At 45.3% G+C, this 19,182-nt stretch overlaps 1 protein-coding gene across 4 annotated transcripts in view; it reads right to left on the reverse strand.

Moving 5' to 3' along the window:
* The window catches only part of SETD1B (SET domain containing 1B, histone lysine methyltransferase), a 58,482-nt gene that overhangs the window by 34,607 nt on the left and 4,693 nt on the right, over positions 1–19,182 (reverse strand). For all 4 annotated transcript variants that reach the window (XR_010990465.1, XR_010990466.1, XM_068163452.1 and 1 more), the window contains exons 4-6: positions 18,608–18,878; positions 15,346–15,458; positions 11,445–12,620 (exon numbers count right to left, since the gene is read on the reverse strand). Coding sequence is in view for 2 of the 4 variants with exons in the window: in XM_068163452.1 (XP_068019553.1) it covers positions 11,445–12,620; positions 15,346–15,458; positions 18,608–18,878 (1,560 nt within the window). In the remaining 2 variants the exon portion in view is untranslated. The remainder of the gene's footprint in view (positions 1–11,444; positions 12,621–15,345; positions 15,459–18,607; positions 18,879–19,182) is intronic.

Consider the following 19,182-nt stretch of genomic DNA (forward strand, 5'->3'; position numbering starts at 1 on the left):
AGTTCAGTGAGGGAAAGGCAACTTTTTCCCCCTCCTCTTGGGTGATGGACACAACCCTCTTGGCTGCCAGCTGTTGACTGATTCTTTAACAAAGATAATCTCTGTGCAGGACATGACATTTCTCATGGCTTTCTAGAAGATATTAAAATCATCCCTACTATATGCAAAATACATTGTGTAACCACAACTGTTGTAAATTACCAGAGTGGGAATATCCCACAGCTGGGCTGCACTCCCACTGTCAGTTGTGCAGGTATAAAACACTCCAAAAAGAGACAAGGGATGAAGTATGGTGGTTTACCCACCTGTCCCCTTATTAACAAGCAGAAGGTTTAAACCAAACACATGGAAGCACTTTTTACCTAGAACAAAATTCAGCTGTGCACCTCATTGCCACAGGATACTGCAAAGACTCAGAAGTGCAGGTGGGTTTAAAAATGGATTAGACATCTGTGGAAGATAGGTTGACCAGCAACTACTGGAGAATATCACATCCTAATCTGCTGCTCACGGGTAGCAGAGGGACCCCTGGGGAGCATCACCGCATACAGCCTGGCTGCGGCTGGAGTTTTTGCATGGCACAAACTGCTCCGACTCCCCCACTGAAGGTCTTTCAGTACCTAGAGGAAATAACTTCCAACTATACAGACACCCAAGGAATGGTAAAGACTTGCCTTTTCCTTGCTTACTCAATAGTTAATCTAAAATCTCTTTCTGTTCTCTTGCAGCAAGGCCATCATCAAGCTCTACCACAGACGATTGCTAGAGCAGAAGGGCTGTGTGCACTGAGGCAGAGTAGTTCAGCAGGAGGGTCAGCACCAGGTGACCCATCCTGTGCTCCTCAGACTGACCACTTCAGCCCCCAGGCTCTTTCAGACCTCTCCATGTTGACACTTATTTTACTAATTTCATTAACACTTGCTTAGAAAAGCTTTGCTAAAATGCTGAAAATGAGTTCAAAGCCCAGCAAGAAGCCCATGGCAGCAGGCACACCTCTACAACCCATACCTAAGCAGACAAACCTAGAATACTCCCAATCACACCACTCAGTTTCATTTTTTAAAGCAGCTTTCTCATTAGACTGGTTCATGAGTTTGAAGTTACCTATGAGTAACCTGCCTTTTCAGGAGGTCATTTAAAGAGCTATGTGAATTGGTGGCGAATAAGGCACAAACCCAGCCAAACATGGCTCTGTGCTAATGCACTCCATGCACTGCTCTCAGATTCAGGGGACCAGCTGGAAGTCACAGGCATCTTTGGGTTCTTCTGGCTGTAGGAACAGCTGGCTTGGTGATTTGCAAGGAATAGTTTTCTACTTAGCATGGTTTAGCCTCAACACCCCTAGAAGCACCAGAGCTGCATGTGAATTCATATACCACATGATCAATACATCTCACTTACTGGATGCGACAGTAAGGTTGTGCCTCACCAGAGCAGAGTTACACTGTGCAATACTCTTGATACCTGACTTCAGTTAAAATAGTAAAAATACTGCAAAAACTAGGTCATAGCAAAAATCCAACAATCATTCTTCTTACAGCTCAGTTTGTATGTTTAGCCCCAAATTCACTTCCAGGAAAATCTAGTCTTCCTACATTCTCCATCCCAATTCAGAATTCTTGAGAGTACCATGAGCTGCATTTCTGATTTTCTTTTTAAAGGCATAGCACAACCTAAAGCTCAGGTTTTCTTTTGCTTGGATGTTGAAAGCAGATCCACATAAACCCTGCCAGAGCAAAGACAGAGGTCACATGGAAGCTACACCTACCACCCAGTGGATGACCCCAAACCACTGCAAAGCTACCTGGGTAGTTTCTTGCATCTCCTTTGCCTGCTTCCCCTTCTCCACAACCCCACAGCCATACAGAGTCAGTTGAGCTGGCCTACAAATTCCACCCAAAGCCCCCCTCAAAGGATGGCACCCACAGCCTTGTGCCACAGCCCTTTGGTACACACATGCCCCAGCAACAAGCCAAGATAAAGTCACACAATAAGGCTGGCTCAAGTTGAAGTCTGAGCATCCAGACCAGCAGGGAACACAACTTAGTTCTGGTGATCTGCAGCCAGGCTGTGTAGTCCCTGCATGATGCCAGCTCCCAGGGAATTTAAAAGTAACTTCAGAACCAGGTCTCCACCCTCCATCACAGCTCTGCTGGGGCCAAGCTGCACTTCGCCACCAAACTCACACCACCTTCCTGCCTCCTTTCCACTGACCTGGAATATGTATCAGGTTAGCAAAACCATCTGCTGTTACCACTTTTCTGATGTAAATTGGGAAATAATGTCCCACCTGACATTGTATTAACAAGCAAATAAATTCACAGAGATTCCAGTGTCAAAATACAGCCTTTCACACAAATCTCTACACATTCAACCAGAGACTGCCCTTTATGCCTGACTGAAATTTGAATAACTTTATTCAATATTAAAGATTTTAATATTTCCCAAGTAATATTTTTTTCCTGGACAACTGCAAAATGCTTGTAGCACCATGATAACAATTACTGGCATTTATCTGCATTCTTCACAGACAATATTTCAGTTATCTGCACTGGAACTCTTATCCACATCTGCTGACCAGAACACCACGTTTGGCAACCACTTAGCAACAAGGAGCAGATTGGAAAACTCTTCCCAGAGCTGTGAGCCAACATTAAAACAGCTCCTGCTTCCACCAAATAACACTGCTAGTGCCTGAAATACATCTATTTTGTTTTGCCTGGGAAATGCAAGGCACCAGCAATAAAAAGCTGCTTTGGGAGAAGGGAAACCTGGAAAGAAGCTGCCTACTTCAGCAACCCATCCCCAGGCTCCAGAGGGAACATCAACCTGACATGTGCAATGCATGTTAATCCTGCTCAGTGGGAGAAGGACTGATAGAATAGAATAGAATAGAATAGAATAGAATAGAATAGAATAGAATAGAATAGAATAGAATAGAATAGAATAGAATAGAATAGAATAGAATAGAATAGAATAGAATAGAATAGAATCAGACCACACCAGGTTGGAAGAGACCTTCAAGATCATGATGTCCAACCTATCATCCAACACCACCTAATCAACTAAACCATGCAACCAAGCACCCTGTCAAGTCTCCTCCTAAACACCTCCAATGATGGTGACTCCACCACCTCCCTGGGCAGCACATTCCAATGGGCAATCACTCTCTCTGTGTAGAATTTCTTCCTAACATGCAGTCTGAACCTCCTCTGGCACAGCTTGAGACTGTGTCCTCTTGTTCTGGTGCTGGTTGCCTGGGAGAAGAGACCAGCCCCCACCTGGCTACAACCTCCCTTTGGGGAGTTGTAGACAGCAATAAGGTCTCCCCTGAGCCTCCTCTTCTCCAGGCTAAGCAACCCCAGCTCCCTCAGTCTTTCCTCATAGGGCTTGTGTTCCAAACCCCTCACCAACTTTGTTGCCCTTCTCTGGACTCGATCCAGCAAGTCAACATCCTTCCTAAACTGAGAGGCCCAGAACTGGACACAGGACTCAAGGTGTGGTCTAACCAGTGCAGTGTACAGGGGCAGAATGACCTCCCTGCTCCTGCTGGCCACACTGCTCCTGATGCAGGCCAGGATGCCATTGGCCCTCTTGGCTGCCTGGGCACACCATAGGCTCATGTTCAGCCTACCATCAACCAGTAGCCCCAGGTCCCTCTCTGCCTGGCTGCTCTCCAGCCACTCAGCACAGAACTACACTGCTCATGGGTAAACACAGCTCTTTTGGGGAAAACATGGGTATAAGAAATTGACTCTCACTCCACAGCATCCACAAAAGCAGCAGACTGATCTAATTTCTTCATCAGGCCACCAAAAGGCTGCTTCAGTCCCAGGAAAACTAAAAACCAGTCCTTCATGTCAACCAACCTGCACCATTCTCAGCACTCTTCTTCCTAAGGCCCCATGCACTGCACTACTTGATACAGGGAATTTGGGCAGTAGTGAGCCTGAGGATATCCCACCTTGAATGCAGGAAGAAAGATAGGAAGGACTGGACCCTTCTCTGCTTCCTCTGTCCCCATCATTCCACACAATTTTTCCTAAAGATCTCCCTGTCTTTACTGCCTGATATGGAGAGAGAGATACTGGGCAGAATGCAGCTGAGCTGGTCAAAGGTGTGCGGTAATTGCACTTAGCACACAGTTATCAACTACACAAAACACACCTTCAAAGCAGCCAGCAAATCCAAATTCCACTCCTAAGCTGAAACACCCACATCCCAAGTGAAAACTGGAGGTTCTGCTACAGCTATCTGACCCTTTTCCAACCAAACCTCCAAATCATAAGGACTGCTGCCAGTTTTGAGTTCCAGCAGCAGTTTCGTTTCCTCCCCATGCCGTGCTTTCGCAGTGCTCACAGTGCCCTCTATGCAAAGAGCGACTGCCGAAGCCCAAGCCACGAACAACTTCCTCTACTCAAACTGCTCCTGAAGCAACACTTTTGCAAAGCCTGGAGGAGTGAACCTATCCCAACCTAGGGAGAAATCAGAAACCCTAATTTGCCACCTTGTTATTTTATATGCATCCTGACCTCATCAGGCGTGTCTGCAGTGCTGGAAAGCAGACAGTAGTTTCATTTCAGTACTAAGCAAATTAAAGATATGTTAAAATACCTTTATTTTGGTTTTAATACTTTGGGTTTGGGAGCAGAAAAAAAATTGAGCAACCTTTTTTGTATGATGAATGGGCACTTCCAAAAGCAAGCCTTGCACTTTCATACTAAATCCTGAGACAGAAGCAACACCTGGGTCAAAGGAGCCCTCATGGGCAGGTTCATGATGCGCAGTTAACAAACTCACAGGTTTTGGTTTGAGTTTTGCTCCATCTTCACCAGGCACAAAGACATACCTCAAACTGAAAATCATAATTAACAGATGAGAGGTGGCAAAGTCATGGGACTCAAAATTGATGCATGTGGGAAAAAAGCACATGCTCTTCTAATGAACTGCATCTACGTAAAGGAGTCCAGGAAAGGCAGCAGCCAGCAGAAATTTGAATGAGCACTTGCCTGTTGGCTGCTCTGTGTCAAACATAGACACGTAGAGCACACAGCGCCTGCTCCCTCTTCTTCAAAATCAGACCCAGAAATTAGTGCTGTCCTGGTGGCTGCCAGCACAATATGTTAACAGCAATTATTTTCTCAATATTTCTACTGATTACCTAACACACTGGCGCATTTTCTCAGTGTCACTGCACATTGCAACACACGCTGCCATCCAGTAACTCGTCTGCATTCCCTTGGTCACTTTTCACAACTATCAGATGCAAAATGCAACTGGAATGATAATGGGGTGGAGAAACTGTGAGGAAAATGTGATAGATTGATGTGAGGCTTCACAGCCTGCATTTGTGACATCTGAACATCCAGTATCATCACTGCTAAAACCAGCACTGAAAAGAATGGGAAGAACTCAGTAAGCAGCAAAAGGAAGAGGCCAGGGGCTCTCTAACTGGAAATAGTGTGCAGAGCTCAGCCTTGCAAATATTATTCTGCCATCATCCATGTGCTGTGATATGAACACTGTAATTTGAATCGAAGTTTCCAGAGCAGGAGAGCTTACACAAACACAGAACAAGCAGTGTTCTACCTATTAACAAGCAATTTAATTCTACATACCCAATCTACCAGGAACTGAAAACTGGCACAAAGTAACTGGTGGCAAAACAGAGAATGAACTGATCTGGCAGCAAGAGTATTATCAGCAACAGTGATTTATAAACAGGGGTGGCAGCGTCATTTCTATTAGGTATGCAAAATTCAAAAGCCTCAAAGTCTTGGTCTGCTATGAGAGAGCGAAAGAACCACTCAGCCTCCCAACCACAGCCTGCTTTCTATTTTTCAGTTACACTCCAGAGCATTTCACCATTTCTAGCTCTGTTAGCAACATGTTCTCATCCTACTCTAGTTGTTAGTCAAAAAAATCCAAACCATAAACAGGCAGATCTCTCTCCATCTAGCGTTTTACCCTCCACGAGCACACACGTAAGAGGGGTGCATCACCAGGAATATTGGCTCAGTTCTGCTCTGAAAAAGTGACTGTGAAAACTGACACTGGGTTTGTTACCTCTGGCTGCTTCCTGTAGAGAACACATGTGGCTGGTCAAGCTCTCTGCATTGCTAACCACCAGTTTTGCAAGTACCCCAAGAAGCAAACTAGAGACAAAGAAGTCAAATACAACTTAGCAAACATGGACCTCTACTTTGTCAAAATTTTTGTAGGAGTAGCAGGCTGCATGTGGTAAATGACCAAGCAGCCCCTGCCCACGCTCTTCCAGTATCAGGTCTGAAAGAAAAACATAAGATAACAATATCCTCCATTTCCACTGCTTCAGAAGCCAGGGCATCCTCACCATGGTCAGGTTATACAGCAACTGACCCTCAACCCTGAGCATCCTAGGGAAGATATAGGGCTGCAGTCCTGCCCCAGCATGCTCATTCCTCTGGACATGAAGGCTGAACAAAATCTCTAAGGTCTCAAAAAAGTCCAGTGTAGTGTCAGATTTAAATCACCTTTTGAGAGATTTGTGTGCTGCCTTTCTCTTCTGAACAAGCTTAAACTTCACAAGATCCCCTGAAGTCCCTGTGGCTTTTCACTGCCATTGTGCCTGGGTCAGGAAGGGCAGAACAGAACCCACAGTTTAAGCTGCTTGCTCTCATTTCAATTTCACAGGTTTAGCATGGCTGGTGTAATTCACACGTAAAACCACAGCAGTTATCCAAATCTTTGCTGCCTGGGCATTGGCTGGCTGCATTTCTGGAAATTCACAGTCATAACATATACCTATTTCTGAGTTTCCATTAGGAACCAGTTCTGTCAGGCATGATCACATTCACAAGAGCTCAGGAGACAGGAAAAATTGAAAAAGTGTTTATGAAACTGGACATAAATCACAGCTCTCAGGTTTTTCTCCCCTCTTCAATTAAAAGAATACATTCAGAGCAGCCATTCCCCACATCTACTCCCTGCCATCTCCCTCCAGAAATGATGAAATCCCACTCTAGCTGTAAATTGGATCCCAGCCGTACCCATATATATTATACATACATAACAGCTACTTACGGGCATAAGGGCTCTTGCACAGTTACTGTGGAAACCAAGGTATCACATTTCCTGGCTCTTAAGACTCTACCTTCTCAACCTTAATGTGCATTTACCTTGAATAAATCACTTCTGCACTCTTCAGATCAGAAACATCCCTTAGTACAGGGCATTCGGGTTCATCTTTAGGAAGCTCCACCTAACCCACTGTCAATGCCCCAGGAACATGAGTCTATCTCTTACCCCATGCAGCCACGGATGGGAGCAGGGTACACGAGGAGCCAGCATCCTTCTGCAGGCAGAGACCAAGTCATTCCTGCACAGCACAGCTCCAACGGGCATCAACTGCTCCTGAGGCAATTGCTGCAGGTATGCTAGCTGAGAAGCCCCTGCAGCTGCTCTAGCTGCCTGGATAGTATTGGGGTGCTGCTGTCTCACACAGACCGAACCTGGCTCTCTAGGAAAAGGGAATCATTTACCAGCTCCTGAAAAACAGCCCAGTCTGGATGGGGCTGCAGCAGCTTACAGCAGGAGAATGTCAGCACATCCTGCTAAGGCTCCAGAGGGACAATGTGCAGCTTCCAGTTCTGGCCATGACCACACAAGAACCCAAAGATACTTCAACATGAAATACAAATTCAGCCCAGACATAACCTCAGGGACTCCATAGCCCACTGTAGGACTGAGCCTGACCTACCTCATCTGTGTGTAAGCACAGCTCAGAGATTCTCCCTGGGTAATGATGGGAGGCTCCACTCCACACACAGAGCTTGTCATGGGCATGCTGATGCTGTCCTGTAACAGGACATTCACAAACATGCACAGCAACTGCATAACACTAAGGGGGGCTGGTGACACAGGTGGCTTTCAGGGTCTCCAGGGCTGATGTGCACCATGTAACTTCCAGTTTACTCCTCAAATTACTTGCTAAAATTCACAGCAAGCAGCAGGAGAACTGCTCTCACCTCATTCATGTTCCAGGAGCTTTATTTTGAAGGATCTCTTTGGCATTTTTAAAGCACTTCTCCCACCACAGTGACTAGGTGCTTAGCCAAACTACCAGGAAAACAGGAATCTGCAGATCCCTCAATTAAAAAGTACTTTTGTAGTCATAAATCTGGAAAAATACCATTGTCTTCCTATCACACACTGGCTATGCACACAAATGAATACCTTGGTATAAGCTGTAACGTGACGGGCATCATCAATATACAATAAAGTGACACGTTACAATTCTGTCATTCACCCATCAGACAGAGGCAGGGCCTCTTCCTGGACCAAGCCAAGCAAAAACACGGCTCCAATGGGATGTCAGAATGTCAAACTGTACTTAATTAACCTTTGCACTTCTGCAACAGCAAAGATCCTGTGAAAAAAAAATTATTGCAACTCCTTCCTTGTTATCTCTCAGGAACATAGGAAGGAAAGTTTGTAACATTGCTGCCCTCAAGAACTTTACTATAACAAGGCAGTTGGGCTGTTTTCTTTCTTTGCCATCTTCTAGTCTCTTGGAAAAGTCCTCTCTGCTTTGTGTTCCTGTCTGAGAGGATTTGTAAAGGATCCCTTTTTCTCTTCTTACCTCGTACTGCCAACATGCCTGTCCTTTGGATAAGCTTAGCAGGACTTTCTCTGCAGACCATGATCACTGCTCTGAGATCAGGGTGAGGTGCTGCAGACAGATGCACAGCCCTTCCTCTCCCACACCCAAGCTCCCTGCCAAGCTCTGGCTTAGGAGTATCATACCAGATCTTGAAATAAAACTCCAGGGTCTTGCATGATAAAACAGAACAATTGCTGGGGCCTGGCTGTACCTCCTTTAGTTACGGCACACCTGGGGTGGTTGGTTAACTCGCCTGGCCATTTGACAGCGCATCACCTACAGGACAAATGTTACTGCATTAGCAATTGCTGACAAAAATCATGTTTGTTTTGCTGGGAAGGAAAAGTAGGTTCTTGAAAAGAACCTATTGTGTTAGGAAAAGCTTGCCTGCAACTTTGCTGGCATCCTTATGAGTCCTGAGATTTTCCCAGCTAGAGCATCCACCCAAAGAGAACTGGCCTGGGGCTGCTCCAACCCTTGAAAAGCCAAGCATGAAGTAAGTAAGTTCAAACTCTCTGCCCTTTATTGCTTCCTTATGACACTTAATGAGCCCTCCCTACACTAATATATCATTTCTGCTGTGCTCCCCATGCCACACAATCACCAGGAGTACTTGGGTCTGCCTTCCCTCTGTTTTGCTAGAGGACTCTCTGAAGGACTGAAGTTAAATAGTGGTATCACAATAGGCTGAAGCCAGAGGTTCAGCTTTCCAGCCCTCAGACAGATTCAATGCCCCTCTCTAACGCAGTTGGAAAGCTGCAGCTCAAATGACAGCCTATGTTAAGTCACTGCTCAGCTCCACTCCTTCATTCAGCAAGAGGGAGAAGACAGGAGAGCCTTTTTCTAAAGGGAAAAAAAAAAAAAAACGGCGGGAGAAAGAAGCAAAACCACATGGAGATGGTTTTGTTGTGCATCAAAATGAGCAATGAACGGCACAGGCAACTATTCAAACATGCCAGAATAGCTTAGTGTGATTTGTAACCGAGAGGGGAGGTGAATTAACAGCTCTGACAACAAGCATCACATTTTTTTTGGGAGGGGGAGAGACAATTAAGGCAGCAATGACCTGCATGAAGACCCTGCTACCACCTATCTGCCTTCTGCAGAGGATCAAGGCACATATAATTTTGTATCACACAAGCATCGATGTGAACTTCTGACACCAGCATCTCATTACAGGGAGACAAAGACTTAACATGGGTTTCAACGTCAGCACGCCACTGCCCCAAATGTAAAATCCCAGCTGCTCCCCCAAGGCTGATCTCAGCCACAGAGAGTGCCTGACCCCACATACCATGCTGGCATTCATCCATCTTCCAACAAGCTCAGCACTGGCTGCAACCCTCTTGCACAAGAGCGAGGACAACAGATACAAGCCCGGAACGGCAAGGCGATGAGGAATGCCTTCCTCATTTTTTCAGAGAAACTCAGCGTATACCCTCTTAAGCCTGCCAGACCGAGCTCAAGGAATTAAAACTCCATTCCTAATTAATACATCATCAGGTCCCACCGGCCAGGGACTTGCCTCCCAAGAGAGGAGTCTGGGCCAGCCTAGATGATGAATGAGACCTCAAGCAGCTGGATCATTTCAAAGGCTGAACTGGCAACTGCAAGGACAAGCAGGTTTGGAAAGGCACATAGAATAAACAAAATATCCAGTACAATTGTTCTGCTGTTCAGCACTGAGACCTGCGCTCTGCTGCTGCTGCAGCTCTTTTCCTCCAGTGAAGCACTCTGCAAAGCCTACAGCTCCACAAACAGCTCCTCCTCTCCTGAAATGCAGCTGCTTCTAGGGTGAAAACCTCCCAACTGCAGAGCACTGAAGGGAAAGCCGTTCTGCCAGCTTAACCCCAGCAAACTTCCATGAGTAAATTACATTGATCTACCACATGCGGGACATTTACACAAGGCCAGCCCTCTCAGATGGTTGAAGTCCCTTTACTGCAGAGCTCTTGCACACCAGACACAGCAGTTTCATTTGCTTGCATGCCTCTTACACATGGTGAGGTGTCTGGCATTTAGGAAGACCTGGATTTTGACTGTTCCTTGACACAGCAGAATAGGACCAACACGTCCACTGCAGTGATACTCACATTTGTTGCAACAGACCTCCCTAACAGACACACTATACAATGTAATTTCCCTGTCTGCTGGCACCATTCCACCCCCTTAAGCTCTCACTCTCCCTTCAGCCACAAATGCCCCAGCAGAAGCAGCAAGCTCTGCTCTATTATTGGAAGACTCAGTGGAGCACGTCCCCCACAAGCCAACCACCTCCCCCTTCCAACTGAGGAAAGCAAGTATTAAAACCCAGCAACTGTCTCCCGTTCAAACCAGATGGCAAAAATAGCTGGAGAGCTATCAAACAAAGTATACATTCAATACTTGGGCATAACATGAAAGCCCCGTTAAGCAAGTGTGCGCACACACACCCCTCAAGCTCAGGGACCAAAGCAATGGCAGAAAGCGCTCAATTAACTCCTCTAGTGGCTCAAGTATCTGTGGACACTCAGGACATTCACACACTGGCCAAACTTTTGTGGCTTGGGCAGTCCTTGAGCCCTCCTGAAGGTCTAAATTGCAGCAGGCTGCTCCTATAAAAAAAGGAAAGCTGGCAACTGGGAAATTGATTAAGACCATCACTTTGTGTTCCATCTATCTCATTTCCAGCTGCCTCAAGTAAAGGGAAAAAAAACACCAGAAACCCTATGCTCCAGTAACACTAAAGCTAAGAGCAACTCCCTGCTCAGTCCAGCTCTGAGGATACACACAGAGCATCATCCCGCAGTTTCAGGTCACTCACCTCATCCATTCTTTCTGATGTTGGAGTCTGGTTACCAGGCACCATTTCTTTAGCCTCTGAGGTCTCAATTTTAGAGGTCCTGCTCAGCTGATCAATGGGAGTCATGCTGGCCTCTGACGTGCCCCGAGAATTCTGACTCAGAGAAGCTGTCCCAGGGATGGGCTCATCGTCGTCAGAGTCAGGTAAAGGAGTCGGGCTGATGTCCTCCAGGCCAGTGCTGGAAGGGCGGGAGGAAGGTGTCTGACCTCTGAAACCGGGCTGAGAGTTCGAACCGTACATTGGGATGGGAGAGAGCTGGGAAGAAGAGGAGGAAATGGGGCTACCTTCCATTCGGATCTCATTATCTGAGTCATGCTCATTAAGAAAGGGTAACTTTGTTCTCTGCTCTTTTAAGAGCATCTCAATCCTTGAGTCTAAACTGTTATGCTGCATTTCTGACTCCATAGTGGGGGTGCCAGGGGTCTCACTTCTCTCTGGAGTCTGAGAGAAGGATGCTGTGCTCGGCTCAGGAACAGAGTTCGACTCGGGCAAAGGCGGAGGCTCCTCCTGCTTCTCCTTCAGCGGAACAAAGTCAACGTTAGTAGCAGCACTGCTTTCCACAACCATCTCAGTGGGAGGTGGTGCAGGTCTCCTGTACTCTGTTTCCCTAGAAGTTTGGGGAAACTGCTGCTCGTCAGATTGGGGAAATACAGCTGGTGCTTGGTAAGGAGAAAAGGCAGATTTGTAGCTTGAAGAACTAGAGTGGCTCAGGGGAGGAGTGTGAGAGAACTGAACTGGCTCCTGCTGATGGGATTTGTAGGTACTGAACTGATGCTCCGTCCCTCGGAAAACACCTGCCGAGTTATGCACATAGTGATGTCCCGGCCGGCGGTTGTAGGCATCGGTAAATTTTGTGTCATGTCTCCTGGCTTTGTAGCCACTGTCCTGCCCAAAATGGTACACGGGCGTCGTCTGACGACTCGAATAGGTAGAATCCTGGGAAAACGGCGTCCCTAACCGCGGGGTGTGAGGTGTTCCTTGGGACTGTGGGGTAAATTGGCTGTAGGAGTTTGGGGTGTCCTGCCGACAGCTGGAATAGGCTGTGTCATGGGAGAAAGGTGTGCTGCTGTTTGGGGTAACAGATGATCCCGCAGAAGAAAGGTTGCTGTCTTTCAGGCGCTTCAGGGAATCCGTCAACTATGAAAAGAGAAGAGAGAAAAGCACCTAAACACACACTTTTTAACAGGGACTTATCTAATTCATTTGGTTTTCAGAGGAGTACCCTGCAGTTTACGCAGGTTCCAGCATCCCTGAAAATACAAACCATTATCCATTATTAACAGTTCTCTTTAATTTAAAAGAGAAAGGCAAGCAAAGAGGAAGCAAAGAGGAGGAAGAAGAAAGCAGATACAACAGTATTGCTTATAAGCTATAGCCAAGAGTATTAGGTGAACAGGAGACTTGCACAATACTTCTAGCTGAAAGAGTTTTGTTTTCTATCAACTATGCAAGGCTTGTCTAAACTGCAAATAGAGGAGATAATGAAACTAATTCTGAGATATGAAATTAGCGATTTATCTTTTTTAGTGTGTGAACAAATCAAAACACACAAATCAGCAACTTGCCCGCCTGCAACCAAAACTATGCAGCAAGGCTCTGTTGGTCCAACTGAGGGAGCTGACTGAGCACTCCTCTCTACCCAGCATTCATCTGTAACAAGGGAGAAGGTTACAGGTATAAAAGGCACAAAAGTGTCTCTGCTGCCAAAAACACCTCTTTTAAACAACATTCCAAAGACAAAAGCTCCACCAGAGTACTCTGATTGTGGCATGTGAAACTGAAAACTTACAAGCCTACAGAGCAGTCACATAATTGCTCTGCAACTCACTTTGCAGGCACATTGAGGGGTTTTTCTACTAGGAGCAGCCCTGCTCCAACTCAGACTCTGCTGAGTCATAACAGTGTCATGCTAATCATCAGTGCCAGAGTCAATTTTCCATAATGCAAAGCAAGAGCTTAGTGAGAATCCTCCTGGTAGCAGAGGCAGGACTAAGCTCCAACTCCCCAAAAGCACACCAGGATAACAAACTGGTGAGACTACAGGTTGGATGCTGCCCTCCCAAGCGCATGGAGACACTTAAAATAACCTGCTTGTAACCAAACTGAAGCTGAGCTCTCATTTACCTGTTACACACATCTCACCCATGCAATAGCATGGACTTGCTCTTGGTGTGACTCCCTAGAGACCATGACCACATGAACATTACAAAAATTTCCTCCTCAACTGTTCTAAAAGCCACAGAAAAGGTCCACAACAAGGCTCATGGTTCCTGCTAAAATCCACATCTCTACACCTTTGTGGATTATCTTTCAGTGGGATCTGGATACCTGGATGCAGGGATCATGGCTAACAGCTGTCTTTGCTGTGCTGTGTGAGTGGGGAAAGCAAATGTCAGAGTATTCTACTGAGCTACAAAAACAAGTTTACTGGCAAATTCTAGTTATAAGAACATGATGCAAACAGTTTAAGTTACCCACAAAGCAGTAATTATGCTGGTAAATGGGGAAAAAAAACCCAACAGTTCAGAACAACAAGATAATACATAAACACAATACCTAGAGAAAGAATCATAGGGATAATTACAGTAGGGACTACTTTGTGGATACCATCAACTGTTTTGCTGTTAATCCTGACAAAGAGTAAGAACAAATCTATTCATTTTTATTTGAGATGTGTAACAAGCAGCAGTGAAAAGCCAGGCCCTGATCATAGCGGGTCCCTCAGTAAAATCATTACTTGCTGCCCCACTGCCTTTAAAAACACTTTGTTGCAAGGTAAGAAAGAATCAGCCTCTTTATGATTTGGCTAAAAGGATACTGGGGTGTTGCTTTGTAGCTGCTAGAGTGGTTAGTTGGAGAAGAGGACTGGTTTTTTTTTTCAGATCAATGGGATTTTCACGTTCAGTGTACAGCTCTTACCTGTCCTGAAAACATCTGATCAGAAAATTAAATTACAGCATTTTAGGCAGCCACAAGAGTGCAGAGAAGTAGAAAAAAGGGGAGAAAACAAAACCAAACCAAACCCCCAAACAAATAAACCCACCAAAAACAAACCAAAGAGAAAAACAAAACAAAACTCTGCTAAGCCTCTTTCAAATCTGATGCCTTACATTGGGTTCCTAAGCCACAGTCAGGAGGCAAAATACATCTAGACAAGCCAAGCAGGCTGATGACTACACACACAGAGACTTCCACTTCCCACTTGTCCTCTCAGCCCATTTAGATTGGCAGTAGAGCAGGTAACCGTAGAAAGCCATTTAGAGAAGCATACCCTAAATATTGAGGGAGCCCTGAAAGCCTTCAGGAATTCCATCCACTACTTTTATGAGCAACTGATTCCAGTGACTAATTAAAGAGTCTGGAAAATTAATGCCACTACTCAGTATCAGACATCTTCCATCGTTTTAGCCTTTAAGCAAGGCTGAAGAACATACCTGCTAAGGATTACATATTGCAGACACTAGGCCCAAATGTACCATTGTAAATCATCCCCCCCTGACTTCAAGGGAATAATCTTATCTCATGGACAGATTTGATCCAGACCTCATAACTGCAGGAATCTCTAATGTTAATAGGGCACATGCTGTCAGTTCTGTAGGTATTTTTCATTCCAGAAGACAAAAAGCACTTACCACACTATGCAGACACAGCATACAGATTAGCCACACGCGCTGCATTCGCAGGGAGTTATGTTTGCTGTGGCAATTATGAGCAAGTTATATTTAAATGTGAATTAGTAACATCCACTGAAACTGCAGCAAAAAAAAGAAGCTAAATTCAGAGTTAAGAGGCTAATGTTGATGATGCATTTGTTTGGAATTTTCTAGAAAGTTGTTCTTAAAAAGCAGCCAAGCAAACCTACCTGAAGAGCTTCATTGGCAGTTGGCGACACGTCCTGCTCAGTGCCTACAGGAAGGGTCTGAGGAGTGTAGAGACCATTAATGAGCAGTTCATAGAATCGCATGCGGGTTTCACCTGCACAGACCACAATGAAGAGTCCATTAAACAGAAATAACATGGCCTGGGTACAAAGAACACATTCCTGACACCCTCCCACCCCTGCTATGCTCCAAGCCTGCTGCACACATTCAGCACAGGAGCAGGTATCAGCTCTGAGGCTCACAGGGATCATTTTAAAATTATCTGCTGGACAAATGAAGCCAGACACTCCCTTCTTCAGCCAAGACAAGGGGGTTTCTAAATCCTTTTCCCCCTTCCCAGCCTACTTGGCAGCCCTTCTCTTTACCACACTTTCTGGAAAGCAGCAGTTTTGCTCCTTTCCAAAGTGCCAAGCAAATAGCTTGCAGATTGGAGAAGTGAAATTCTCACCCTAGAGACAAGCCTCTGCCAATGTGCAGAGCCACTTCAGAAAGTCCTCCCAACACACCTTGCTAGTAGAAACTGGCTAGGATTAATGCAAACATGATGCATGGGAATGAGGATGAAATTGTTAACACTGCTTTTCCAAAAAGACACAAACTAATCTTCCCCCCTTCCTCCCGCCTAGGTCATGGTTTGCTCAGTGGAATCCTTAGAAGAATAAAAGCTAGAGAAGTAAATTGTCCCTTATATTGTTACTGAGCCTCAGCCTTTTCATTCCTAAATTCTACAAAGACCCAGTTTCTTAACATTGATTTTTTTCATTACTATAAAAACCCAATCCTACTTATTTTGCTGTCTGTAAGAAATCTGTCAGCCGCTTCAAAGGCAACAGAATCACACCCTGAAACTGTTTGAAATTTGCTCTGAAAGATAAAGAATACACAGAAAAATAGACAGACCCAGCATCTGCACCTAGAAAATTCATTCAGGCAAGATCTCCCCCAAACCAGGACTGATTTCATGTGGAAGAACTGCAGTATCAAACCCCAAACTCCCTGCAAACCACTCTGTGATTTGGAAGTAAAGCATCCTTTAGCACAATTCTGTGTACTGGAAAAGATTCATTTATCTTGAATAAATGCTGCAGGTGAGTTTATTTGGTAATCAAATCTCATTTCTCAAAGTCTCGTGTGAAATGTTTTAGCTCAGACCTCTTCAAGACAAGAGCCTGAATAGATGCTTGAAATATTGTGCATGAAATACCGATACACACCTCACCCCCCTATAGTACCCTTGTATAAGAATATAAGAGAGGTGGATATGGAAGTGCTAGGCTTACTTTAAACTTGTTTTAAAATAAATACAAAGTAGTTGTTTGTAAGTTCCAGCTTTCTTACTGGATCTCCAGTACGATGCAGTAAAAGTTAAAGTTTCATTCCCAAACAGGTTTGTGAACGTGAAGCAATTCCTATCTATTTCGCCAAGGACAGGCAATTATTAAGTGTGTCCATTCTGTAGATGGATAAGGAAGAGAAGTTGATTTAAACTAGCTTGTCTTGGATCAAGAGGCTGTATTTATTAGTTCCAGATTCCCAGGCCTGTGCTCTGACTAAACAGATTTAGCCTCCAATATTTAATTTAATAGACTATAAAACCCAAGTTTTTAACCAACCTTCCATTCTTTTGAAAAGTTGAGTACTAGAAAGAGCTGTTGAAAAACTATACATATGTATTTTAAGAATGTCCTAACCTGCTAATTTGGGAATAACATTTTGACTTGATTCTGACAGATTATAGCACACTGACAGTCTGACTCTTTTAGAATGAAAGAGATGCATCTGGAGGGGGGGGGAGTGGGGGATATGTATTACAAGCATACAGCTGTCAAACAAAACGAGAAAGCAGTTTGAAACTAAGACTTCAATGTCTTCCCCCAAGAAACAGAAGCACAAAACTCCCTCACTCCCCAATGCTCAGCTAACTTTCTTGAACAGCTGCCTGTTCAAGACTCACAGAGCAGTTTATAAATGGAGGAGAACACGTAGGAGTGCAGCACAATCAGTTTGATTAAAATGCCTCTCATTAAGACATCCACTACTTACGAGCCTGCTTTTGCTTACATTGTCAACTCCACAAATGGTTAATTTGTTCTTAAATGTAATTTTTACCTTCATGTATCAAAGCAAGCAGGGAAAGAAGCCTGCCTGTAAAAATCACTGATACTAGCATTTCAAAGTACACGTGTAGGGTCAAGCTTAGCTCAAATAGAAAATATTGTACTACTACCATGATTTTTTTTCTCTCTGTGATCAGTAATGTCAATAAATGTCTTACTACACCCTCTTACAGCCTGCCACACCAGCTGCCGTATAGGTCCTGTGCTAGATGGCTGAAATCTTTTATAATAGAACAAAAATATCAGCGTTTCAAGGAAAAGGTGTTAAACGTATCCTCTTCCCAAGAAAGAGCGTAGCAAGCAAGTTTTAAGCTGGAAATGCCATGCTTGCGGCAAAGAAGTACAAGCAGGAATTGATCTGCACCTCCTCAGCTAATTCTAAAATTCAGGCACATTTTAGCAAAGCCCTTTGCTACCATGCTTGGAGGAAAAAGAAAAGGCAAAGGGATGAAACACAACGGTTTCATACTTCCAAAAAAAACTTTAATTGAGCTCCCTGTGGCTCAAGGCTGCGGCTGAGAACTGGTTCCCTCCAGGACAGGGAGCTGCTGTCGCTTTAAGAGACAGTCTCACACTTACACACTCGCACGCACACTGACAAGTGCTGCGTGTGCACTCTTTTACTGCCAGCCTCCACTTTGCTGCTAAGTATCAATGAAATGCCAGGCACGCAGAGGACAGCACCCAGCCCCACTGCCGCTGGCAGAATCCAGGTATTTGGGTCCCAGAAACCACCCTACGGTTTGCCCCAAAACCACAAGTTCGTAAAAGCCAGATGCTGCAGGGTCCGGCAGCCCAGGGAGGTGGCTGAGTAGGACCAGCCTGGGATGGGGAGATAGGGGGCACTGGAGGCCTCCAAGAGCAGGGGATGGGCAGAAGCAGGGGATGGGCAGGATGGCAGCATTTTGCAAATTACAGGGCTGTAACCTAGCAACAGACAACACATTTGGCTCCACGTGACTTGCAAAGGCCCCAGAAATCAGACCCGCTCATGGGGACAGGAGCACTCCCTTCATATTTTTAATCACCAGGGCCCTTGCAGGCTGCAACAGCCTCTCGTTTTAGGAGAGGGACAGGCAGGGGCACTGCCAGCCACAAACACGTACAGACGAATGTGCCCCCTCACCTTTAGTATCCAGCTCCACATGGATGATGTTGCCCATGACAGAGGTGTTGTGAAGGTGCTTGACAGCCTCCCGAGCACCCTTGACAGTGGCAAAGATTACTTTGGCAATGCCCAGGTGCTTCTTGTTCTTCGGGTTGTAGAGGATCTCCACCTCTTCCACTTCACCGTATTTCTTGCACATGTCGGTCAGAAAGTTTTCGCGGATGTTGTCATTCAGCTTGGCAAAGGTGACCTGCTTGGGAGGCACTGGCCCCACGTAAAATTCATCAATCTGGAAATGGGCACAAGGTGGGGGCAATACAAATAATTGTCATCACTAACGAGCACTGGGGAGGGCATAAGCATGACATGGGAGGGAGAGGGTTAAAACATTCTGTAAACTTTGGGGAAAGAAAACTGCCTCCAAGGCTCTGCTGCTGCACTGTTCATTGAGACCAGCTCCTTTCTGGGCTACAAATAGGTATTTTGAGCAAACCTGTCAGCAGGGAGCCCCCTCCAGCATCCCCCCACCCAAGAAGCCTCTAAGACTGAGCTCCAAAACCTTCAAATGATCTCCTTAGACAGATGCATTGATT

Source organism: Melanerpes formicivorus, unplaced genomic scaffold (assembly GCF_026170545.1).
Source record: "Melanerpes formicivorus ecotype bairdi unplaced genomic scaffold, bMelFor1.0.p_v2 SCAF_72, whole genome shotgun sequence".
In the NCBI taxonomy this organism is placed as follows: Eukaryota; Metazoa; Chordata; class Aves; order Piciformes; family Picidae; genus Melanerpes; species Melanerpes formicivorus.